The sequence below is a fragment of the Catharus ustulatus genome, chromosome 2, assembly GCF_009819885.2.
Source record: "Catharus ustulatus isolate bCatUst1 chromosome 2, bCatUst1.pri.v2, whole genome shotgun sequence".
Classification (NCBI taxonomy): domain Eukaryota; kingdom Metazoa; phylum Chordata; class Aves; order Passeriformes; family Turdidae; genus Catharus; species Catharus ustulatus.
In genome coordinates, this window is record NC_046222.1 from 16,349,457 (window position 1) to 16,374,011 (window position 24,555).

A 24,555-nucleotide genomic window follows, 5' to 3' on the forward strand; every position below is an offset into this window, starting at 1 on the left:
GCACCACCAGAATCCAGTCCATGACTAAACTTCTCTGGGCCTCTACAGGATGAAATAGGGCTGTGGCCATGGGGACAAGCCCAAGTGAGATGAGGCCCCACTAATAGGTCAGGACAGGTTTAGGGGCTGGTGAGGACCCCTGCCTAGCTGGCACTATGGGGTGTCTGCATGTGACACAGCACCAGAGTCCCCCACCTGTCCCCTTACTCACTGTGGCTTTCCAGTACTCTGTGCCCTGCATGTGGCTCCACACAACGCCCCTCGTGTCTTCTTCTGAGTGGGGGCTGAGACCCACACTCCCACACACCCCCGTGGTCCCATGTGTCACTCTACCTTCACGGGGGGCCGCTGCCTGTGTTCCTCTTGGCCACAGGCAGCCCTATAACCCCCTCAACACTAGGGCTTCCCTCTCTTGGGTTGTTGCATGTGTCCCCTAGTAGCCCGTGGGCCCGCGTGTGTCCCGGTGACCTGCAGAGTGCTCTCCCCCACGGTCCCGCGTGTGTCCCGGTGACCTGCAGAGTGCTCTCCCCCAGAGTCCCGCGTGTGTCCCGGTGACCTGGAGAGTGCTCTCCCTCACGGTCCCGCGTGTGTCCCGGGCCCCGCGGTTCGCGGTCCGCCCGCCCGTGTGACGCCCCCGGCCCGGCGGTGCCCAATGGGCAGCAGCGGGGGCGGGCGCTGCCGTTCGAATAAGAGCGGCCGCGGCCCAGATCCTGGCGGCTTCAGTCTGGTACAAGACCATCAGTACGGCTGGAGCCCCGGCAACGCCGAAGACGAGCACGATCCCCAGGCCACGGTCAAGGTAGGGGGAAAGCTGAGGTCACCCGCGGGGCGGGCCCGGCGGTTCCCTCGGCGGGGCTCAGGGCCGCAGAGCGAGGCTGTGCCATGGGCTGGCAAGGCGCGAAACCCTCGGGCCGGCGGGGCACGCCTGTGGCACACCCTCCGTCTCGGGCCAAGCCCAGCGGCGTCCCCTTCCCTGAGGAAGAGGGGGTCCCGGCCGGAGCCTTGTAGCTCGGGGTTCTTCGTTTCCTGGGGCTTGGAAAAGTCGGAGCCTCCGCCAGCGCTCGGCGGCCGCGCTCCTCACGGGTTCCTCTGCTGCCCCCAGCGCCGGTTTGGAGGAACCTTCTCCTTGTGCCCTTCCTGTGCCGTGCTCGGGGCAGCCCCATCCTGCGGCCCTGAGCTTCCTCAGGCGGCCCAGACGCTGCGGAGATGACTTCCGAGGGTCTCCGGAACAGCAGCGAGGGGTGAGCGTCCCTTCCTCGCCCGACTGCTCCCTGGTTTAGCTGGTGACCCGTAGGGTCCGGTTCCCGCTGAATCCGTGGCCGCGGTGTGTGTGCGTATCGGGGGTAGTTTTTCGGGGGTCAGCTGGGATGTGACTCCAGTCAGATTAGAGGGAGACGTAGCATCGGGGGCCATTCTCTACCGAGCCCCTGACTTTTCCTGAGCTGCGCTGGGGCCGGGAGCGGGTCTGTGCCGGCCCCACCAGCTCTCCGTCTCAGGGCCTGGGCAGGGTGATGGCAGTGAGCGCGTCCAGGGCCGGACGATTCCCCTTCCCCACGGCGAGGCGCCGGAGCTTTCTGTGCCGTGCGCCTTTAATGAGCACGGCCCCGGCGCGGTGACGTGGGATGGCCCGGGGCCAGGAAGGGGAACCGCCGCCTGCCAGCCCCGCCGAAGAGAAGCTCAACAACTTTTCTTTTGTGCGTGGCCGCTGGTCCCCCGGCCCTCCCCGGCTTGCCAGCGCTCATGGCGGATTAACCCCAGCGCGCCGACGACGGGCCGCGCGGCCCCGGTAAGGCCCCAACAAAGACTTTCTGCCTCTTCCTTGTTTTGTTTTCCACGGGGCTGGCGCGGAGGAGGAGGGGGGAGGGAGGAGGGGGCGGCAAAGCTCAGTTCGCTCAGCTCCGCCGCCGCGTACTATTCCCGGCCCAGCGCCTCGCCAGCCCCCGGGGTGCGGATCCCCGGGGCCGCGGGTGGCCGCGCCGGGCTCGCCAACATCCGGGCGCTCGGGGCGGCTCTCCCCCTCCGCGCCGCGCCAGCTGCGGGCCCGGCCGTGCGCGGGGGCTGCCGTGGGTCGCTCAGCCCGCCTGGCTGCTTCCCGCAGCCGGAGCCCTGGCCTGGGACAGCCCGGGGCCCGCGGGCGCGTCCCCTCGGCGCGCTGGCACGTCGGGAGCTCCGGAGCGCGGGCTTGCGTAACGCCGTGTTGTGACCGGAGCGGCGCAGGGGAACGCGGGGAAGGACAATGCCGCCGCGGCCGCCGCCACCGCCGGGGCTCGTTCCTCGTCCCCACCGCCCCCCTGCAGCTGCTCTCCTCGGGGATGCGGCTGGAAGGCGCTCACGGCCGCTGGCGGGCTCCCCCGGCACTTCCCGCCTGCCATCACGAATGGCACGTCCTCACCGAGGGTCATGGCGTTGTCTCAGATGCTCAGGGTGGCCGGTGTCAGCAGTGACAAGCCAGGCTGTGCCCGCAGTCGCAGCGGGTAGCCCTGCTCGTCCAGATCTCACGCCAGGCACCGGTGTGTTGCTGGTTCTGGTAAAACCCCACTCGACGTCTGTGGAACATGGTTTTCTCCGAGGTCTGCATCCAGTGCTGTACGAGCGCTTTTCCCCGGTACCTTTGGATGGATTTTTAGGGGGAGGTCCCGGCTGTGCCACCGGGTGGAGGGACAGTAGTTGCTGAGTGACCCAGCGATGGGACAAGGAGCTGGGTTTTAGCCAAACTGGAGGGAGGACCTGTCGTGCTGAGGATCCCATGCTTCCCAGCTGGGCTGACGGCAGTGGGAGCTCTGCAGTCCCCAGAGCCACCATGACTGATTGGCTGCGCTGTGCGGAACAGCTGCAGATCCCGACCAGGCTCCTGGCCCGTCATGGTGCAGGTGTCCAGGTGCAATACAGGGTGAGGAGCGCCCTCCTCATCTGGGTGACTTTTTGGCTCCCAGCAGTCCCCTTCTCTGGAAGACTACCAGAGTGGCCCTGGGGGCAGCCAGTGTGGAGGCAAAGGTCGCTGTGAAGGGGACCTGGCATTGTTCCCAGATCACGTCAGGGCAGCTCATCCCTGCTCTCACCCAATGCAGCGATGCCCAGCGAGCTCCCTGTTGCCTCTAGCAGGTGGTTCTTTCACTAGCAGCAGTGAGAAGGGGAGCTGGCAGTGCTTCAATGGCCTGGCCACTGCCTTGCCAGGCAAGAAATGTTAGTGTCATTTGGAGGTGAGAGGGAGGGAAGAAGGCACAACAGGAGAATGAGGAGCCTGAGCAGCAGTTTTCTGTTGATACCTTGTCAGGATCCTAATCTGTGGGAGTGCACCTGGCTGCTGCTCAGCATTGTTCCCCACGCTGTGCCTGTGGGGAAGCAGGAGGATGCTGGCTGCTCCTGCACAACTGGCCTCCCTTGGTGGCCACAAATACCTGGTGATGGCTACAAGTAATTTAGTAACATAATTACTCTACTTCACATTTTTATTTCCCCCCCTCCCCCCACTTTTGATGTTTTTAGGTCTGGGCAGGGACCTGACAGGCTGGCCACAATGTCTCTTCACAGCGCAAGAGTTGCTGCTCTGCTCGCTTGGGTAAGTCCCCCCTCCTCTGCTGGAGCTTGCTGCATAGGTGGGACATGCTGCTGCCAGCACTGGGAGCGTTGGGGTACGATGCTGGGGCTTGTCACAGGAGGGATTGCGGCTGGGGCAGGTCCTAGGGTAGCCCAGTTCCTACTGTTCCTGGGCAGATGGGAATTTGCAGGTGAGGCCTTGCTCACCTTTCCTGTTGAGTAACCAGAAAAGCTGGAATAGCTTGGTCTGGTCATGGAAACTGCCTGGGAGATGGAGTTGAGCCTGAAGCAGGCAGCAGCTGTACTGTAAAGGGGTTGTTGGATCTGTCTCACAAAGCACTGCTGTGTCGAAGCAAAAACTCATAGAATGGTTTGGGTTAGAAAGAACTTTTAAGATCATTCAACTGGAATGCCCTGCCATGGGCAGGGAGACCTCCCAGTGGACCAGGTTACTCCAAACTATATCCAGCCTAGCCTTCAACAATTCTAGGGATAGGGCAGCCATGGCTTCTCTGGACAACCCTCACAGGGAAGAATTTCTTCCCAATATCCCATCTAACCCTGCCCTCTGTCAGTGAGAAGCCATTCCTTCTTGTCCTGTCATTCCAGGCCTTTGTCCAAAGTCCCTCCAGCTCTTTTGGAGCCCCTTTAGGCACTGGCAGGGGCTTTAAGGTCTCCCTAGAGCATTCTTTTCTCCAGGCTGAACACCTCCAGGTCTCTCAGCCTCTCCAGAGAAGAGGGGCTCCAGTAGCTTGATAAATGGGACCTGTGCCAGACTCCCAGATGTGGAACTGTGGGGATCATGTTCCCTGGGAAGGGGTGGTTTGAAGGGGTAGATTTACTTTCACACGCAGACCAGTCTTGCTGTCCCCTGCCAGGACTGGTGGTGGTGGTGGGTGGCACAGCACAGTGTTGTCTTGGTTTCTGCCTTCTGACTGTCCCACCCCATTTCTAGGTCAACAGCACAAAGGTTTGTCCTGATCCCCTCAATCATCTGTCCCAGCTCCAGGACTGTAGTGTCTTCATCAGAATTATCCACAAAATGTGAGTTTGGGGAGCTGTGTGCACATTTCAAACCATGCAGCTGGGTCTGGGCTGCCTTCCTGGAGCCATGGCCTTGGCCCCCAGGAGCTAAGGGGCTCTCTTCTTGGGCAGGGTGGGAGTGGGGGTCTTGGGGTATTTATTCCTCCTCTGGCATATAAGATGCTGGGATCTCCATCTCCTTCGTGCCACTGTACAGCTGGAATCTGCCTGCAGGGCTGTTGGGGAATGTTTCCCACAGAGCTGCCCGGGGAATGTTTTGGTCAGAGTTCCTGTCGTTTGAGACTTGTTATGACATCTGGCACTTAACATCTGGGTTGGCTCCTGGCGTTGAAGAAAAGATCTGAGTGCTGCTGCCAGTGGCACAGGGGTTCCTGCAGCTGCACAGGAGATTATTCATTTCCTTTGATGCTGCTCTGGTGAGGGAACAGCACAGCAAGTTTTCCTAAGCGGCAGGCTTGGGATCCCAAGGAAGCCTTGTGTCTGGAAAACAATGTAAAGAATGACAGTTTCTGCCTCATGAAGTGCTTCTGTTGCCTGGGGATGCCAGGTGGCTGCTCAGTATAGTGTGGTCAGGATGGAGCCTGTTTGCTCTGTCCTGAGACCTGCGGTGGCTGGGCAGGGGTGGGAGGAATGCCTCTTTCAGGAATTGTGTTTGTTGCCTGGGAGCAAGGGGCAACTGAAATCTGCTGGCCATAATGGGCATCAGAGGCGGGATTAAGCCTGGTGATTAAGGAGCTGGCAAAACAAATTGAGAGGGTGTGAGGCTGCCATGCATTGCTTTCAAACTTCCAGTGGGAGGCTTGCTGGGAGCCTATCTGCTATGATTACCTCCTGTGTGAGGTAAGGAGAGCCTGCCTGGAGCAAGGATCTGCCTGCAGTGGGTGGGGAGGAAGGAGCTGCCTGCACCGCAGATATATTTAGTCAGACCTGGTTAATCTCCTGGGTCCGTGCTCCAGCTCGGATTAGTAGGGATCCTGGTGACGTGTGCTCTCTAAAGAGGCCTGGCCATTGCTTGATCAAGTGGGCTTGCAGCAGGGCAGCCACCACAGCAGCTGGCTGATCTGAGGAGCTCCTGGTGGCCACCACAAACTCCCTGTGCTGTGCTGGATGCCAGGGCTGGCAGGCAGAATAGGAAGCAGTGCTGGGGGAGTGTCAGCTGCCCAGCTGCAGCTGCTCTCCCAGCAGGGAGATTCCAGGGGATTCCGCTCCCGTGCATGGTGTGGCTGGCCCTGGCTCTGCTGGCCCTGGTGTGGGGGTGGAAGGCAGAGCAGCGCCCCAGAGCCAGCCCTTGGCTCAGTGAACCCTGCTGCACAAAACTCAGTGTTGGTCTAATCCCTCCAAAAGAAGTTAATGCAAACCCTGCACTCTTCCAGCCACGGGAACAAGGAGGGGGAGTCTGTGCTGGAGCAGCCGCTGCCAGAGAGGATCTCCTTCATCCATGGTTTCCTGCAGAGTAAGACCCTCCGCTGATGCTGGGGAAAGCAACTGCCCCTGCTCATGCCCCTGACCTCTGAGGGAGTCTGATCTGCTGTCTGCAGCTTCCCCCTCCACAAAGTCACCCCCCTGCCCCCCACCACCCTGCATCAGCAGCTTTCCTGCAGCAGCTTGTGGAAGGGAAACCTTCCTGATGGGAAACTTCCACATGGAAATCCTTGCCGGAGCCTGGGTTCAGAGCAAAGGAGTTTTCCTGGGTGTGAAGGGCTGGCTGCCCTGGTGATACCACCTTGGAGCAGCTTTCCTTGTTGAGTACCTGGACTCAAGCTCTTCAAATCCCAGTGGAAAACCTTTACCCAATCAGAATTCCTGGGAGGGGAAATGGGAAGTATCTCATACTCTTGCTTAGCCTTTCCTGGAGGAAAGGCACAATATCCCACCCTCCAGAGATGGAACTGTCTGTTTGTGCTGATGTTGGAGGGGAGATGCCAAAGTGGGGAGGCTGGGATTTAGGGTGAGGTTCCAGGGAGGGGAATGTAAGTTGGCCAGAGTTAATGGCCAAGGCTGACCACTGGGATCTCAGCTTTGGAGCCCATCCTGCCCCATGTCCCTTCTCCTTGGGGATGCATTACAGTGCCCTCCTGGCCATGAGTGTGACCTCAGGGGAGGCAGCATACACTCCCTGTTTGACTGGGAATTCTGCTTCATGTTGCAGAGCACTGCAGGCACAAATTGGCTGCAGAGAACCTGGTCTCTGCACAGAAACTCCTGGATGGAGAGGAGCTGGCGCTGGCCAAGGTAACTGCATGGCATGTTTTAGTCACGCCAATGTGCTTGTGACTGGCCTGGGGTTAGTGATGCTTTTCCTGCCTTGCTCAGGTGGCTGTGCTGCTCCTGTATCACACCTCTATGAGTTCCAAGAACCCTGGGGACTGGTATGAATTTGACTACAAGACCCAGGTAATCCCTTTGGGGTTCCCCCTCTGGATCTGGGGTGCAGGGGGAAGCAGCAGTGCTTTTGGGGGAGGTGCTCTGAGACTTGCCCTCCTGGGTTCCATTGAAAGACAGTGTGGAGTGGGCACTGTGGTGCTCACTGATGCTTTTGGGCTATCTAAAGCTTGTGGTGGCAAGTGTGGGCAGCAGCACAGGCAGGCAGGGAGCTGCCCACTACCCCATGCCTGCTGTGGTGCTGCCTGTGACCTGCAGCAGAGCCACTAACTCTGCAGCTCCTTCAACACAGGTTGAACTGGCATCAATCCTCAAATTTGTGCTGGATAATGAGGAGTGCCTGAATGAGAATCTGGAGGCATTTCTGCAGAAGAAAGGTAAGTGCCCGGCCCTGGCTTTTCCTCCTGTTTTTGCTGCTATAGCTGCCCAGCCATAAAGGCAGCTGCACCACCAGATGCCCTCAGCTACAAAACAGTGCCCTGTAAACTCCAAGAGCGGGGCTGCCTCTGACCTGCTGGTAGTCAGCAGTACCTCAGCCTTTCCCTGGAGGAATGGAGCAGGTGGGATGCTGACAGTGGAGCAGAGTCCTTGGGGAAGGACTGTGGAGCAGGAGGGATGGGGATGTAGGGCAGTTTTATGGTTTCCTCATTGGGGCTGTTCCATTCCCATTGGAATTTGTGGTTCTTGTGCCCCTGAGATTTCAGCTGCTCAGCCTCTTAGATATTAAAGATGGCAGCCGCCTTCTCCTTTCTTATTTCCAGCAGAGCCATCCTCATCCAGTGTGTCCAGCAGCAGCTTTGAGGAGCATTCCCCACCGTTCTCTCTCCCGCACAAGCGAGAGGTGCGTTTCCTGGAGCTGCAGAAGATCGCCTCCTTCCCCAGCGCCAAGTACGTGCCCTGCCTCCTGGCTCCCAGGAGGAATGAGGAAAGGAGGGACATGATGTGAGGATGGATGGTGGGGATAAGCTTGGGCTTGAGCTCCTTGTGGAATCATGGAATCATTCAGGATGGAAAAGCCCTCTGAGACCATCAAGTCCAGCTGTGCCCCTGGCACTGCCAAGGCCACCACTAAACCATGTCTCCATATGTCACATCTGCATGGTTTTTGTAAATCCCTCCAACCATGGGAACTCCAACACTGCCATGAGTAGTCTATGCCATGGCTGGACAACCCTTTCAGGGAAGGAATTTTACCAATATCCAGCCTAAACCTCCCATGGCATAACCTGAGACCATTTCCTGTTGTCCTGTCCCTTGTTACCTGGGAAAAGAGACCAACACTCAACAGGCCCTGTCCTCCTTTCAGAGAGTTGTAGAGATTGAGAAGGTCCCCCCTGAGCCTCCTTTTCTCCAGGCTGAGCCTCTCAGTCCCTCAGCTGCTCCTCATCAGACTCATGCTCTGGACTCTTTCCCAGCTCTGTTGCCCTTCTCTGGACACACTCCAGCACCTCAGAGTCTTTTCTTATGAGGGGTCCACGACTGAATCCAGGATTGGAGGTGCCTCATCAGTGCCCAGCACAGGGGGGCAGTCACTGCTTCAACCCTGTGGGGTCACACTGTGAGAAGCCCTTGGTCACCTGGGCATGCTGGAGGTGGTTTTAGCCCAACACTTAAAAGTTTGTGTTAGTACAGGCAGGAGGAGGAGCATGGCCTTTCTGCTCAAGTGATGTGGCATCAAAGCTATTCCTGTGAACCTGATGCCAAAACGATTTTTGCTTTTGCATTTCCTTCATATATATTTGTAGCTCTGTAGACTGTTATTTAGTTATATAGTTCCTATTTGTCTCCAGTATTTTTCCTACCCTGACAGACAGAAAAACAAAACACATTCCAAAGACCCTATCCTAATCTTGGTTCTTTTGGGAACCAAGGATGAGCCACCCTCCCAAGACACTTTCCCATAAACAACTAGCAAAGGAGGGCTCTGGAAGAGGGTTGAACCAGAAGGGGGAGGAACTGCTGCCTTAAAAACCTAGGAACAAAACAACACACATAAAAAACAATTTTAATATAGGAGGTAATATGAAAGCCTGTCTTTAATTGGAGGCCTCCAGGGGCATTTTTCCATATTTGCCCTTGTAGGCCTCCAATTAAAGAGCAGCTTTTATATCACCTCCTTTATTGAAATTGTCTCATGTGTGTTGTTTTGTTCGTAGATTTTTAAGGCAGCAGTTCCTTGGGGAGCCGGGCAGGAGAACCTGCCCCAGAGATGGGGGTAGCAGAGTGGATCTGGCTCTATGGGGCCTGGGCTGGCTCAGGATAATCCAGCTGTGTGTGTGTGTCTCCCTGCAGCCTGCCCTGCACTCCATCTTCACCCATGGGGGACATCATGCAGACCCCCCAGTTTCAGCTGCGGCGGCTGAAGGAGCAGCTGGCTTTTGAGAGAGAGAACCGGGAAGAGCTGGAGGTGGAGGTGGCCGAGAATAACAAGCTCGTCATGGAGAAGGGTCAGTCACTAGCAGGACATCCTGAGGTGCAGGGAGGGGTCTGTGGGGCAGAGATCTCCCCTTGTTTCTCTGACTTTGCTGTTGTGACCCCACCTCAACTCTGCTTATACATGGTCCATCCTGCCAGGCCGCAAGTGAGACTCCAGGTTCCTTCTTCCATCTTGTATTCCCTTATATATCCTGGGCAACAAAAGCCATGACGGAAGCAACACCTATGCTGAGCAGCAGCACTGGTAGTCTGGCTCTTTGATCTCTTGCAGAGGGTTTCTGTGCAGAAATGCTGCTGTGGGGGCTTCAGGTGACATGAAAAGTTGGTAATGGGCCCTTTTTTGCCCCTTCCCCAGATGCTCAGATCACCACGATGCAGCAGCGGATTGATCGCTTGGTAAAGCTCAATGAGAAGCAAGCTGAAGACCGTCTGGAGCCCAAAGAAATTGAGGAGCTGAGGGAGAAGAATGAGAGGTAATCCTCCAGGAACATCAGCTCCTTCCTCCTGGGTGGGACCTTGTCACTCCCACATCCCCAGACTCTATATTGTCTGTCTCTTCTCTAGCAGTGCATAAAACAGGGGAGAAAGCAAACCACCTTGGTCCTCTGCTGCTGTGCCCTGGGGAGAAGACAGCAGGCACAGAATCAAGAGAGGGTCTGGGTTGGAAGGGACCTTAAAGCTCATTCAGCTACCATGTGCAGGGACACCTTCCCGTAGACCAGGTTGCTCCAGGCCTGATCCAACCTGGCCTTGAGCACCTCCAGGGATGGGCAGACACAGCTTCTCTAGACAACCTGTGCCAGGGCCTCACCACCCTCTCAAGGAGAACTTCTGGCCAATATCTGATCTAAACCTGTCCTCTGTCAGTGGGAAGCTGTTCCCTCTTGTCTTGTCACTCCAGACTCTTATCCAGAGTCTCTCTCCAGCTGTCATGGAGCTCCATTTAGGTGCTGGGAGGTGCTCTGAGGTGTCTCTGGAGCCTTCTCTACTCCAGGCTGAGCACCCTCTGGTCTCTCCCAGCCTGTCTCTAGCAGCCCTTGGAGCATCTCCTCTGGCCTTGCTCCAGCAGCTCCACATCCTTGTGATACTGGGGACCCCAGAGCTGGAGGCAGCTCTGCAGATGGGATCCCACCAGAGAGGAGCAGAATCCCCTCCTCCTTTGCTGCCCAACCTGTGGGGTCAGTCCATCACACTGCCAATGCCCTCAGGGCAGTTAAGGCCTGCAGCACATTTTTATTGCAGTGGGCATGGATCCAGTCCCAAACCATGCAGCCTGTTCTAACAGTCCACTCTTAACCCAAACCCTGCATGGGAGCAGCTTTTCTGTTATGTGAAAAGGGTGTGCTGCCCATGTGGGTCTCATCTGTCCTGGAAAAGGTGAAGCTTTCAGGGTGATCCTGGAACTCCTGACTCCAGCCCGTTTCCCAGGCCTTTACTTTGATCCTATGTACTGGGCTTTGTCACACACTTGAAATCACCTGTCACATTGCATTCTGATCTTTGCTCTGTCCCTGTGCCATTGTTTACTCAGGAAGGCTGCCCAGCCTCCACTGCAAGTGCCATGTCTTTTTTGTCCTTTCCTCACTTATTTACCTTTGTAGGGGTGTGGCTGGAGTCCAACAGCTGCCTATGTTCTCAGTTTGGAGCGATTTGGCTTCTGCAAAGCAGAAACATTGCTTATCTCTACTCTGCTTTGCCACTTGTTGGGACCCAGTTTTAGAGCTGGGGTGATGGTAGAGTCACAGCAAGGTGTGGAGATCCCTTGGAGCCTTTAGTTTCCTTGGCAGTATCCAGCAGCACTGATCCCTGGTGATATCCTTGCCTGCCACCAGCATGCACCCCCTCCTTAACCACCTCCTTTCCCACAGCCTCGTGGGGCGCCTGCATGAGGCCTTCAGGCAGTGCCAGGACCTGAAGACTGAAAAAGCCCAGATGGACCGAAAAATCAACCAGCTCTCTGAAGAGAATGGGGATCTTTCCTTCAAGGTATGGGGTGCAGTGTCATCTCTGTGTCCCCACAACCCAGATGGCTGTGGTGGAACCTAGGGAGAAGATTTGATGGCAGTGCCAGATGCTGGGGTGTTTATGGTTCTGCTAACGTGATCTTTGACCCAGTAACCAAACCTGCCTTGGATTCTGGATGCTGGTCCAAATAGGAACTGTGGGGGAATGGGAACTGGGTGGAGCTGCCTGCATGTGGTGAGCACCCAGAACCCACATGGCCATGTGTGCTGCAGCTCTTGGGAATGGGGAGTAGGCAGAGCCCTGGACAGCAAAGGCACACTCTGACCCTCTTCTGCATTGGGTGGATTTTCACTTGGCAGCTGCGGGAGATCGCCAGCAACATGGTCCAGCTGCAGCGAGCCCTGAACGAGCTCTCGGAGGAGCACAACAGTGCCATGTCACAGTCGCAGGAAAAGCAGCAACAGCTGGAGAAGGAGCTGCATGCTGCCCTGCAGGATAAGGTCAGGGGGCCTAGGGCAGGGTGGGTGCCCCCCTGTAGCTCTTCCATGCCCCTCCAGCTGGGGGACATGCCAACTGCAAGCAGAGTGCAGCAGCCAGGAGCCTCCTGCCTATCTGTGCCAGCACACAGGGAGAAGCTGTGTAGCTGTCAGCTCCTGTGGGAAGTCTCTCCCTATTCCTAGGAAGGGTTTTCCATGGTGGGGCAGGCTGCTGTCCTTGCAGTGGGGAGAGACAAGCATGGTGTCAATACTGACTGGGTGGCTTTGCCTCTCCTTGGTTGGTTGGCTCTTCTCTCTTGCACCATGCTCAGTCCCATTTCTGTCCCCAGAAATGCTCAGAAGAGAAAATCGAGATTCTACAGGGAAAGATTTCTATGCTGGAGGACCAGCTGTCCAAGCTGGAGGAGTGCAGCACCCAGGAGAAGGGAGAAGTCATGGGTGACATTTTGAAGGTACACTGTGGCTCCTGCAGCAAGGGTTTGAATGGTAAACTCTTCCAGTTGGAGAGAGCAGCAGGGGCCACGAGCTGCATGGCATAGCCATGTGGGGCAGAGCCTGCTGCTGGATGGGGGATGTGGGGCTGAGCACTCTGGGAGAACCCCTTTTGGGCTGAATTTGTAAATACTGCTCCCAGTGAATTGGTTGTGAAGAGAACGTCTCCTGCATGGTGAAAAAAAGGTGTTTGGTCCCAGGGAGCAGAGTGGCCTAAGGCTGAGGGGAAAGCAAGGTGTGCTGGGGGTGTGATGGGAGGGAAGGCAGGCACTGGGCAGCTCCCAGTGGGATGCAGCATGGGGGGCTCTTGTGAGCATGTTGGCTACAGCTTGAGTAACACCCAGGGGGTGAATGCTTTGGAATGTTTTGTCCCTGGAGTAGTCTGATCTTGGCTGGGCACCAGGTGCCCACCAAGCCCCGCTATCACTCTGCTTTCCAGCAGCACAGAGGAGAGAAGGATAAGATGGAAAAGAACTTGTAGGTTGAGATAAGGCAATTTACTAAAGCAAAAAAGGAAAAGAGAAAGTTTGTGTGTGCATAAGCAAAGAGAAAAGTTAATCTCTACTTCCTATCAGTGAGTGATGTTTAGACACTTTCTTGGGAAGCAAGGCTTCAACACAGGGAGTGGTTGCTTCAGAAGGCAAAAACTAAAATAACGAATGCCCCCCATCCTCCTATGTCCCTTAGCTTTTATATCTGAGCTGACACCACATGGTGTGGAATAGTCCTTTGGTTAATTTGGGTCAGTTGGCCTCACTGTGTCCCCTCCCAGGATCTTCCCCACTCCCAGACCCTTGCAGGGGGAAAAAGGTGAAGAGTAAATTTTCCCTTAGATACTTTCACAGTGCTGTGCTTTGCATGGATAGCTGGAAAGGTTTTGATAACACACCAGTGTTTTGGCTACTGCTGAGCAGCACTATCTCTCTCAGTCAGACCCAGTACAGTCTCCCTGCTCTTCTCTTTACCAGCTGGAGGAGCTGAAGCAGGAGGTGTCCAGCCTCACGGCCAAAGGAGCGCGGCTGGAGGAGGAGAAGCAGCAGCTGGACAGCCTTGTCACCAGCCTCCAGAACTCCCTCTCTGAGAGCCACCAGGCCCGAGAGAGGCTGAAGCGAGACCTGCAGGCACAGGCTGCTGAGGACCAGGCTGAACAGCTGGCTGCCCTCAATGCCCAGCATGAGCAGACCCTGCGGGAAAGGGACTCTGCCCTGCAGCAGCTCCAGCAGGCCAACACATCCCTGAGCAGCCAGCTGCAGGCCGTGGATGAGGAGAAGGCTGCACTGAGCCACAAGGTCGGTGAACTGGAAGCCCAGATCCTGGAGCTGGGTGCCCAGCGGCAGCAGGGAATGGCAGCTGAGGCACTGAAGGCCCAGCTGCAGGAGCTGGAGGGCAGACTTAAGGAGAGCCAGCAGAGGCTGGCTGAGAAGGAGAAGCTGGCCCGGGAGAACAGCCGCCTGCAGGAGCAGCTGCTGCTCCTGGAGGAATCCCTGCGGAACACTGAGGGTATATTGGAGGATGAGAAGAGACAGGCAGCTGAGTGCCTGGAGGGCAACCTGGCCAGGATTGCTGAGCTGGAGGCAGAGAGACAGCAGCTGGTTCAGGACCGAGAGGCAGCTCTGCTGGAGCGGAGTGAGGAGCTGGCCAAACGCCAGGTGCTGGAGGAGAGCCGGGAGCAGCCCACGGGAGCCTCTCCTGCTGCCCGAGGGGAGGACGAAGAGTGCAGGCGGCTGAAGGAGGAAATGCAGGCACTGAGCCGGGAGCACAGCCGGGCCTGCCAGCAGCTGCAGGCTGAGCAGGAGAAGGTGGCTGTGCTGGAGGCCCAGGCAGAGCGGCTGGCTGGCCTCCAGGCTGACCTGTCCAGCGCTCAGGCATGGGCAAAGGAGAAGGAGAATGAGGAGCAGAAGCTGAGGGCTGAGATTTCCTCCATGCGGGAGAAGATGGCTGTGGCAGAGCAAACAGCAGCCCAGCGCGTGGCCAAGCTGGAGGCAGATGCCCAGAGGGCTGCTGAGGCACTGGAGGGAGTCTCCCAGCAGCTTTCCCAGGAGAAGCTCAAATCCAAGGAGCTGGAAGGCACCATGGATCAGCTGCGTATTGCAGAGAAGGAGCTGGTGTCCCTCCGCTCTGCCGTGCAGGAGAAGGAGAGCTGGAAGGAGCAAGTGTCCCAGTGTCTCCAGGAGATGGAGAGGAAGAACAGCATGATCAGCAGCCTGGAGCAAGAGGTCTCTATCCTCCGTCGCCAGGTGGCGGAGAAGGAAGGGGAGAGCAAGGAATTGAAACGCCTGATCCTAGCTGAGTCAGAGAAGAGCAAGAAGCTGGAGGAGAGGCTGCGGGTGCTGCAGACAGAGATGGCCACCGCAGCCTCCCGTGCAGCTGAGAGGTGCTCATTGATGAAGGTGGAGGTGCAGCGGTGCCAGGAAGAGATGGAGAAGCAGCGGATGACCATCGAGGCCCTGAAGAGGGACCGCCATTGCCAGAGCGAGCGGGAGGATGAGCTGCGGCAGGAGGCAAAGGTCTGCCAGGACAAGTGTCTACAGAAGGAGCAGCTCCTGGCTGCCCTGCAGCAGAAGCTCGACAGCGCTCAGGCTGAGCGTGCCTCCTTGGAAAGCCAGCACCACCAGGACCTGGAGCAGAGAGCAAAAGCCCTGTCCGCATTGCAAGCCGAGCTGGCGCAGGCCAAGCTGGAGGTGGCTGCGGTGCCGTCACTGCGGGAGCAGTTGGCAGAACGGGACCGGGCCATTCAGCGGCTGCAGGCTGAGGCAGCAGAGGCGAGGGCACAGTTGGCAGGGCTGCAACAGGCCAACGCTCGGCTGGCCGAGGAGAACCAGGGGCTCAGCAAGAGCCGCAGCCAAGGGCAGCTGCAGCTGGAGGCGGAACTGGGCCAGGCCAGGCAGCGGCACATGCAGGAGCTGGAGCAGCTGCGGGCAGCATCTGAGAAGCTGGTGACCAGCAGCAGGCAGGAGGCTAAGGAAGCAGTACAGAAGCTGGAGGACATGAGCAAGAAGTATGAGAGCAACAAAGCAGCAGCCCTGGAAGAGAGGAAGAAACTCTTGGAAGAGAAGCAAAGACTGACTACTCAGGTAGGGGTGCCACTCCCAGCAGGAGGGCTGAGGGTGAGGAAGCCCTCCTGGAAAAGGGGTGTGTTCAGCCTTCTGCACACCCCTGAATTCATGTCCTGCTTAGCATGGGGACTGGGGCTCTGGGACACATTCCTAGGTGTGAAAGGGATTGTCACGTTGAGGTGCTGGAGTCTTTCCAGAGAAGGGGGCAGCAAAGCTGGGGAATGATCTGGAGCACCAGGCTGATGAGCATCAGCCTAAGGGAGTTGGGGGTCTAAGCCTGGAGAAAAGCAGGCTCAGGGGGACCATTTATTCCCTGAAAGGGTGAAATAGCTCCCTGAAAAGAAGGTACAGCCATGGGGGTTTCCCCAGGTAACTTGTTCTCCCAGTTAACAAAGTGACATGACAATAGGAAATGGTTTCAAGTTGTGCCTGGGGAGGCTTAGGTTGGATATTAGGAAAAAGTTCCTTCCCTGAAAGGGTTGTCCAGCCAAGGCACAGTCTGCGCAGGACAGTGGTAGAGTTCCTATCCCTGGCAGGATCTAACAGACATGTGGACATGGCACTTGGGGACATGGATTAGTGGTGGTCTTGCCAGTGCTGGGGGAATAGTTGGAGTCCATCTTAGAGGGCTTTACCAACCTAAATGGTATCACAGTTCTATGAAAAACTGTCTATATTCCAGCTGTGTACTAACCTCTACCTTTTGTGCTTGAAGGTGGAGCAGTTGGAGATAATCCAGAAGGACCAAACTAAGCAGGTAATATGCACCAAGTGCTGGGCTGCTTAGTGCACAGCCCTCCTTGTTTGTCACTTCCCATTGGACCCACCCTCTCCTCTTGTGAGTTGCTCACAATATGGACCCAGCCATGGGGCACTTGGCTCCCAGTCTCTGAGCACCTTCACCTCCAGGGGGTAGCAATAGGGGTCCTGTCCTGCTACCTGCCCCCTCACATTAGTCATGGCAGCACACACAGCAAGTGGCTGCTGGGAACATCCAGGGCTCCTCAATGTAGGACTCTCAGTGCTGTGATGGCTTCCCCCCCACTTTTAATCAAGGCCCAGCTCTTGCCACAACTGGTAGGAACAGCTGTGCTCAGCATGGTCCCGATGTGGCTAGAGCAGCACTGATTTCAGATGTGGTGGGAATTAGCACTTGGGAAACAATGCTGGAAAAGCCCCATTTCCCTGTCCAGTCTCAGCCAGAGCTGCCCAGGACTCTGCAGAGGCCTTGCGACTATGTCCAGGGGGCTGGGGGCTCCTCAAGCATCCCCTGGAGCAGGGAGAGCATGGTCAGGCCAGAACTTGCAGCACCAAGTTCTACCTGTGTCAAGAGTGCTGGATGACTTGTGGGACTCCAGGTTGCAAGCTGGGGCAGGGAGCTTAACACAGGCTTTGCTTCCAGCATGTGGCTGCTCCTTCATCCAGCCTGCCTGTTACGACTAGCATGGGGTGACTGTCACCTTGCCATATCCTGGAATCTTCCTTGGCTGTGGGGGGTGCTGAATGGTTGCCCTGTGGCAGGAAATTTTTGTCATGCCTTAGAGCTGGCTAGAGAGGAGGGGATGTGCTCATCCACAGGAAGATGGTCGCTTTGTACTTGGAGCTGGTCTCACCAAGCCATGTTCTTCCAGGTGGAGGAGCTGAATAAAAAGCTGACTCAGCATGAGAAGGCCACCTGCACTCAGCAGCAGAGAATTAAGGTAAAGAGGGACTGAAAGCCTGGCAGGGGGTGAGCCCTGGAGCTGTTGGTGCTGCCAGGGGGCTCTCCTGGGTTGCCTCTAAGCCAGTTCTTCCCTGCCTATAGGCACTCGAAGGGGAGCTGCAGGCAGCAGTTACCAGCCATCAGGAGAAGGTGGCAGAGCTGCAGGCACAGGTTGAGGTTGCCAAACGACAGGTGAAGGAGCTCAGCAAGTTCCAGGTGATGACTGCCACAGCAAAGGGACAAGAGACTTCCCGCCAGAGTGTGGCTGACCAGAGCACTGATAGCCTTGAGGAGGCAGAGCTGCTCAGCTCCACCAGGTACCAGATCAATCTGCTTCCAGCACCCCAAAGATGCACTGTTCCTGATGACCTGGTAAGCCTGCTGGTGCTACCCTTGTGCCCTGTCTCTACAGGAAGGCTACCAGCTCTCAGTTGGACATCTCAGCGGTGCCATCAGACAGTGAAGAGTCACTGCTGTCTCAGCAGCGGGCCGAGAGGAAGGCATCCATGGAGAGTATCTACTCTACCCCCATCGCGTGTGAGACACGGTCACAGCTGGAGAGCAGCACCAGCTTCTTCCCGGATGACATCTCGCTCGACTCCGGGTGCAAGACCCGCTCAGCCCGGCGCCGCACTACCATCAACATCACCATGACAGATGTGAGCAGGGGGCCCCAGCTGGGGGAATGCAGGGATCAGGAGCTGCACTGCAAAGGGACCCAGCGTGCTGGGAACTGAAAAGCTGAACATGATCTGTCACTGTGCACCGGCAGCCTAAAGTCCAGCCATGTCCTTGGCTGATCCCCAGCACAGTGGGAAGCAGGGCAAGGTGGGGATACTGCCCCTCTGCTCCACTCTGGTGAGACCCCCACCTGCAGAGCTGCTTCCAGCTCCAGGACCCCAACATCAGAACGACATGAAGCTACTGGAGTGAGGACAGAGGTCACAGAAGCTCTCCAAGGGCTGAAGTCCCTCTGCTCTGGAGACAGGCTGGGAGAGTGGGGAGTGTTCAGCCTGGAGAAGAGAAGGCTCCAGGGAGCCCTTAGAGCTCCTGCCAGTGTCTATAGAGGCTCCAAGAGACCTGGAGAGGGACTTTGGACAAGGGCCTGGAGTGACAGGACAAGGGGGAACGACTTCAAAGTGACAAAGGGCAGGGTTAGATGGGATACCGGGAAGAAATTCTTCCCTGTGAGGGTGGCAAGGCCCTGGCACAGGCTGCCCAGAGAAGCTGTAACTGCCCCATGTCTGGGAAGTGTTCAAGGCCAGGTTGGATGGGGTTTGCAGCAACCTGGTCTAGTGTAAGGCATCCCAGCCAAGGGAAGTGGGGGTAGAAGGATATGATCTCTTAAAGTCTGTTCAGCCTAAACCCATCTGTGATCCCTTCATGTGTGGATTTTTCTCTCCCAGAAACCGGCAGAGTCTGAGGAACTGGTCTGTGTCAAGAACATGCCATTGGCTCAGTCCACAAAAACTTCTTCCCCTGCTAAGGGTCGTCTGCGCTCAGGTGCCTCCACCCGTTCCCTCACCAGCTTCCCCTCCCAGGAAACACTTGCAAAGCTGGAAACCTCCTCCCCAGAGAAGAACCCTGGCACTTCAGGACTGTTGGGCCTCCCTGGGTACCGACCGGCCACCCGTAGCTCCCTGCGCTTGCAGCGGACCAGCCTCGGTGGGCAGGGTAGGCACTTAGACTGCTGGCTGTGGGGTTCTGCCCTGGCTTGGGGGAATCAGTCTTACCTGGGACACCCCTCATCCTTCCTTGCTTTGGATTTAGGCCGCAGCACCCTGAGCCTGGGCATGTGCCAGGATGAGCCGGAACAGCCAGAAGACTGGAACCGTCTTGCAGAGCTGCAGCGGCGGAACAAGGCCCGCCCTCCCCACCTGAAGACCAGCTACGCCGTAGAGAGGGTAAGGGGTGGGAGGGGGAGGTCAGGCAGCCCTTTCTCCAGAACTGGGGTTTGGGAGGGGGTCTGGGAATGGACAGTGCCCCTTGGCAACATTCCCACGTGCCCTCTCCAGCCCTCCACCTCCTTGGGGACCATCACGGATGAGGAAGTGAAGACAGGGGACCCAGAAGAGACGCTGCGACGTGCCAGCATGCTGCCCTCGCAGATCATGGCTACCAGCAGCCAGTACAGCGCCCAGGCCAGCAGCATCACTACCCGGCAGCAGAGGAAGCGCCTCTCCGAGGAGACGCAGCAGGGCCTGGATACACCCCCGGTGAGCTCAGCCCAGTCCCCCATCACAGCACCCTACTGGGAACAACAGGTGTTCCAGGTTTTGAGGGAGCTGCTGTGGCCAACACCCCTGTTGGCCACACATTCCCACTGATCCTGGATCCCAGTGCCCAGTGTTCCCAGCATCCAGTGGTGTGCCACCTAGTCATGCTCTCAGTGCTGGCAAGGAGGCCATTCCAGAGGCGAAGGGCTCAGCCTTCTGCCTTCCCTGGGCACTGCTACCCTCACTCCATCCCCTCAGTTCCCTCATTGCTGCTAGCTCAACAGATGACAGTACTAACTAGTCCCCCTGTTTTCCAGTCCAAGAAGCCGACCAGCTGCTTCCCACGGCCCCAGACCACCCAAGACCGCAGCGAGCAGAGCAGCTCTCAGGTCAGTCAAGAGAGTGAGCGGCCAGCCCCAGCCACACAGGTAAGCGTCAGAGGGAAAAAAAGGGATCAGGAGGGACTCCTCTGTCCTGTCCCACCCTGAGCTAATGGTCCTGCCCCTCCTCTGCAGGCTCAGAGGCGCCAGTCAATGGCATTCAATATCCTCAACACGCCCAGGAAGATGGGGAGGCACCTGCTGGGCCGGATGCGTGCCCAGAGGAGCACTCCCACACCCTCCACCAGCAGCGGCACCCGCCGCTCACCCCGCATCGCCACTGCCAAGTCCCCCAAGGGCAAGGTAGGTACTGCCTGACCCCCAGGCACGCTTCTGAGCTCATGCTTGCCCCAGTGGCCCCAACCCCTGCCTTGGCTCATAGAGGCCATGGGAAAAGGGAGACAGTCCCTGCTGTCCTTGAGGTACCATGGCAGCAGCATTTCCCATCATGGTGCCCCAGTCATGTTCATGGTCCCTAACCTCTTGCCTTTGCTCTGTCCTTTCCAGGCCAGTCGCCAGTCACGCAAGGACAAGCCCTCCTGAGGTTTCCCCAGTCCCTGTGTTGCTGGCTCTGCCCTGGCCCCCACCTGTACCCCTTCACTTCTCCCTTTCCCCCCAGGACCCAGGAGCACGGAGGGGGAACAGGTGGGGTTCACCCACATGACTGCCTTGCAGATCCCACTGACAACTGTGGAGGTGCCCTGGGCATGGCAAAGCCCCCTTGCCCTTCCTGCACCTACTGTCAGCCTAAACCCTTCTGGGACCCAAGGCATGGGGATGTGCAGGGGTTGAGGGCTAGAAATGGGGATGCAGGGGCTGGCATCAGGCTCCAGCTGGAGGGGCTGAGCTCTCCCCAGGGAGATCCTGCACCCCGTTACAGGGACAGAGGTGAATCTTAGCATCCCTAGGGCCACCACCCCTGTTCCCTGTGTGTGGAACTCCCCCACCTGCCCTGTCCTCCTGCTCCTCCCAGGGAAGCTGAGGCAGCATTTTTAAATGTTTCTACTTGTAAATAAAGTGTATTTTTCACTTCTCTGGGCATCCTGGCTTTCTCTCTCCTACAGTTCACATGCACTGAAACCCTTATCAGGGCCCGAGGGAAAGAAAAGCACAACCTCCTCCTTGTCCTCTCACTGTCCCCATGAACTACACAGGGTGTCCCAAGGCAGGATGCTCACCCAGGGAATCTGCTGTATCACCAAGCAGAGTGCAGATTCCTTTCTTCTTTTTCTCCTTTAAATTATTTTTCTCCAGTAGCAACTTCTGCCATTACAGTAGTTCAGACCCCATCAAACATTGCCATGGGGCTGGAAGCATCTTCTCCATCCTCACACCAGCCTTGCCACAAGTGTCCAGGTGCTGTAGTGTCGGCCCTTTGGAGTACTGCAGGTTCAGCTCCCAGGGGTTTGGCCCCAGCTCTGCTATCCTACTGCAGGGCCTGGGGTGAGGATAGGGCCCCTGGTGTCTCCCCACAGCTGCTGGCATGCTGCTCCACCTCTGCCACATCAAAGGGCAGCTGACAAATGGGGCAGGATACCCAGGCATCAGAGGACAAGAAAGGCCAGGCTGCAGCAGGGTCTTCTCCACACTGAGAGGCATGTGTGGGGAGCACATCCAGCAGGAAGCAGCCTGTGGAAAAGGAAAGTGATGTGGTTGTCACAGGCTCACTGGTGTTGGGATGATATGGGGTTTGGACTGATACCCTTCCTGATGGTTCTTATGGCAGCCTGGGAATACAGTGTGAGGTTCCTCCAGTGCCAGGGCCTCAGCAGGAGCGATGGGTCCCAGCAACAGAACTGCCACCACTATTCCCCATTTGCTGCTCAGGGTCTCCTGGCCACCAGAGGACACCCTGCCAAGCACCCACCTGAGCAGATGGGGCAGACACCTGTCCCCCTGTCACTGCTGGCCTGGCCCCTGTCATTCCTCCTGATGCGTTTCTCTCGGGGGCCACAGGCTCGGGCTCTTCCTTTCATCCTGGGTGTCCTTGAGGTGGCAGCCGGAGCCCTGTAGAGGAGTCACATGCTGAAGGCACGCTATGCCACATTCTGCCAGCCCAAAAGAGTGAAGGGCTGGGCCCAGAACCATCTGGGAAAGACTGAGAGCAGTGAATGGCAAGAGTGAAAGCAGGAGGAAGATGGTGACCCATGGGATTACCTGCCAGCAGGGCTGGGAGCACAGTGCCTGTCCAGCTGCCTGCAGGTTCTTGGAAGAGCTGCAGGGACATCCAGTGCAGAGCCTAGGGAAGAGCAGACAGTAGGGAATCAGAGACAGAGAGTAGTTTGGGTAGAAAGAGATTTTTAAGCTCATCTAGTTCAAAGCCCACCCACCATGGGCAGGGAGACTTTCTACTAGACCAGGTAGCTCCAAGCCCCATCAAACCTGGTCTTGGAACACTTTGAGGGATGAGACAGTCACAGCTGCTCTGGGCAATCTATGCTGGTATTTTACCACCTTCACAGGGAAGAATTTTTTTGTAATATCCCATCTAACATTGTCTTCTGTCAGTTTGAAGCCACTGCCCCTTGTCTTGCCCTCCCAGGCCCTTGTTCCTCTCCAGTTCTTTTGGAGCACCTTTAGGCAGTGGAAGGGGCTCCCAGTTCTCAGAACCTTCTCATCTCCACGCACCCCAGCCTGTCACCACAGCAGAAGAGCTCCAGCCCTCAAGCACATCTCCATGGCTTCCTCTGGACCCATTCCAGTTGCTCCACACCCTTTTGATGTTGGGGATCCCAGAGCTGCTCTGCAGGTCTCACCTGAGCAGAGGGGCCGAATTCCCCCTTGCCCTGCTGCCCACAGTGGCTGGGACCAGCCCAGGACATGGCTGGGCAGTTTAACCCACCTGACACCGCAGGACCTCCGACATCCTCGGCCGGCAGCTCCAGGTGAGCCCCCGAGGTGCTCGTGCCAGCTCTGGGCCTCAGCGCCTGGTTCTGCGCTGCCAGCAGCACCATCTGGGCAGAGCGGCTGAGGTGGGTCGGGCTCCAGGCAGCCCCTTCCAGCTTCCACAGGCAGCTCTTCAGCTGCTCCTCCTCCCTGGATCTCCTAAGGATAGGCAGTGTCAGCCTCGCAGGAGAACAAAGCTGATGGGAGCTGGGGCTCTAGGGTACAAGGAAGCACCTCAAAGGGCTCCAGGCCACACTGTGCAGGGACAGGGTGGGATGGACCACACCAGGCCACTTACAAGCATGGTTCAGGTAAGGAAGTCTGGCGAAAGGCAGGGCTGGAGCACCAGGGTGTGTCTGAGAGCTTGGCAATCTCCTGTGGGACAAGGGGAGGCCCCAGGCAATTGAGACAGCTCCCATGTGCCCACCACCCTGGGCACAGCCCCTAGCTCAGCCCTGAGCTTTCCATGGGGCACAAGCAGTGCCTGTGGAGGAGCAGCCCCTTCCTGCTGTCTCCCCACGGAGAGGGATACACGAAGGTGTAAGAGACACCTACTGTGTCCAGGGGTGGCCGGGGGGGGTCAGGCTCCTGCTCCTGTGGTGTGCGCAGGCGGATGAAGGAGAGCCCGAAGCGGCTGCACGGACTGAAGGGCTGGCTGCAGGTGAGCCGAACACGGTCCCACTTCTGCCCCACTGTCAGCTCCGAGAAATCCGCTGTGGGGAACAGCAGCTGGGGTGGATGAGGCACGGCCCTGACCACCGTCCCAACACCACCACTACCTCTGCTTGTTGCTGTGCCAACAGGACATCTGGGGAATTATGGGCACAAGAGAGGCTGGGGCAGGGAAGCAGGGCTGGGACAGCTTTCCTGAGGCCATGAGCAACCCTAACCCCTGGTCTATCTGTCTTCTTCTCTCCTACTGCCAGCCCCATCCCATCACCATCCCCCCTAATCTGCTTCATCCCACCACCAGGCTCACAGCTCTCCACCTTGCCTTTTTCCTTTGGATCAGTCCTTACCTTCCTTAAACATCCGAACCCCGTAGCGATTCTGGTCCAGCTTCGACTCGGCTGGAGTCATCAGTGTAACAGTGGGCACCAAGGTGAGATAGGGCTGGTCACAGGTCCATGAGGAGCGTCCAACCTCAATCTGCAGAAAGGCGCAGCCATAGTTCCCTGGGAGCAGCAAGAAGGACAGGGGCATGGGGGTTTAGAGCTGCTGACCCCATTGTGGGGCACAGCCCTGGCTCCTGCACAGGGGTGGGGGACAGGGAAGTACCAATGTCAACGTAGCCAATGGGACTGGCTCTCTCCAGTTGCAGCTCCACACTCAGATGCTTGCTGTGCTTCTTGGGGCAGCCAAGCCAGGGCTGTATGCCATCCTCACTCAGCAGGTTCTCTGCTGGGTACTTGGGGTCCTGCATACACAGTAGGGATACAGCATCATGCACCAGCCCTTCCCTAAACACCTTCCCCTCCAGTTCCAGCTTGTTCTGGGCACAGGGGAGAAGCACGGAATTCTCTGATAGCCTACAGGAACAACACCCCATTTTGAGAGAGGGAGAATCACGTGAATTGTTGCCCTTCCGCCTAACAAGGAGAGCTAGTGCTGCACCCTGTCACACCCTGACCCACCTGTCCCGAGACCCCAGCAGCTCAGAGGATTTACTCCCACACCCAGCCCATCAGAGGAAACCATCAAGCACCTGGGAGGAGAAGGACACCACATAGCTGATTTTAATCGGAGCCATTCAGGATCCTTTGGAGACAACGCTGTGCCAGAACGCAATTTCCCTTTGCATCTCTCCCGTACCTGGTGTGGGGAGAGGAGAGTTGGGCATCTCCTGGCTCTAGAACCATTCAGCAGCTCCCCAGCCCCATCCCACCGCCCCGGTGCTGCCCAGACCTGCCCTACCACCGCTCAGGTCATTGTCCCAGCACTAATCCCCACATCTGACTCACA

General features: G+C 57.4%; 2 protein-coding genes across 6 annotated transcripts; one reads left to right on the forward strand and one right to left on the reverse strand.

Moving 5' to 3' along the window:
* Positions 1-714: 714 nt before the first annotated feature.
* Positions 715-20,740, forward strand: NUMA1 (nuclear mitotic apparatus protein 1). Of its 5 annotated transcripts, XM_033053510.1 has the most exons (25): positions 715-799; positions 1,103-1,786; positions 3,487-3,559; positions 4,493-4,581; positions 5,955-6,034; positions 6,731-6,813; positions 6,895-6,975; positions 7,256-7,340; positions 7,725-7,851; positions 9,256-9,410; positions 9,755-9,872; positions 11,268-11,385; positions 11,724-11,864; positions 12,191-12,313; positions 13,322-15,427; positions 16,125-16,166; positions 17,041-17,109; positions 17,214-17,428; positions 17,524-17,770; positions 18,518-18,785; positions 18,882-19,015; positions 19,127-19,327; positions 19,645-19,755; positions 19,843-20,010; positions 20,215-20,740. In XM_033053510.1, the coding sequence occupies exons 2-25, from the start codon at positions 1,623-1,625 to the stop codon at positions 20,248-20,250; spliced, it is 5,034 nt and encodes a 1,677-aa protein (XP_032909401.1). In that variant the 5' UTR covers positions 715-799; positions 1,103-1,622; the 3' UTR covers positions 20,251-20,740. The 5 variants fall into 5 exon arrangements, with proteins under 5 accessions (XP_032909401.1, XP_032909405.1, XP_032909403.1 ...); XM_033053514.2 differs by lacking the exon at positions 1,103-1,786; XM_033053512.2 differs by lacking the exon at positions 715-799 and having other exon boundaries at positions 813-1,786; positions 7,728-7,851.
* Positions 20,705-24,554, reverse strand: LOC116993169 (short transient receptor potential channel 2). Its single transcript, XM_033053521.2, has 9 exons — positions 24,299-24,554; positions 23,872-24,010; positions 23,613-23,768; positions 23,149-23,306; positions 22,892-22,968; positions 22,550-22,752; positions 21,865-21,946; positions 21,575-21,714; positions 20,705-21,336 (listed from the first exon to the last, which is right to left on the reverse strand). The coding sequence occupies exons 1-9, from the start codon at positions 24,341-24,343 to the stop codon at positions 21,134-21,136; spliced, it is 1,203 nt and encodes a 400-aa protein (XP_032909412.1). The 5' UTR covers positions 24,344-24,554; the 3' UTR covers positions 20,705-21,133.
* Between the last annotated feature and the right edge of the window lies 1 nt (position 24,555).

Bases quoted from the DNA above. Each gene is read 5' to 3' on its own strand.
- NUMA1 (XM_033053510.1), top strand. From the start codon at position 1,623: ATGGCCCGGGGCCAGGAAGGGGAACCGCCGCCTGCCAGCCCCGCCGAA. The intron at 3,560-4,492 runs GTAAGTCCCCCC...CCCCATTTCTAG, and splicing joins TTGCTGCTCTGCTCGCTTGG to GTCAACAGCACAAAGGTTTG. The intron at 11,865-12,190 runs GTCAGGGGGCCT...TTCTGTCCCCAG, and splicing joins ATGCTGCCCTGCAGGATAAG to AAATGCTCAGAAGAGAAAAT.
- LOC116993169 (XM_033053521.2), bottom strand. From the start codon at position 24,343: ATGGCTCCGATTAAAATCAGCTATGTGGTGTCCTTCTCCTCCCAG. The intron at 23,769-23,871 runs GTACTTCCCTGT...TGCTGCTCCCAG, and splicing joins CATTGGCTACGTTGACATTG to GGAACTATGGCTGCGCCTTT. The intron at 22,753-22,891 runs GTAAGTGGCCTG...GCCTATCCTTAG, and splicing joins TCCTTACCTGAACCATGCTT to GAGATCCAGGGAGGAGGAGC.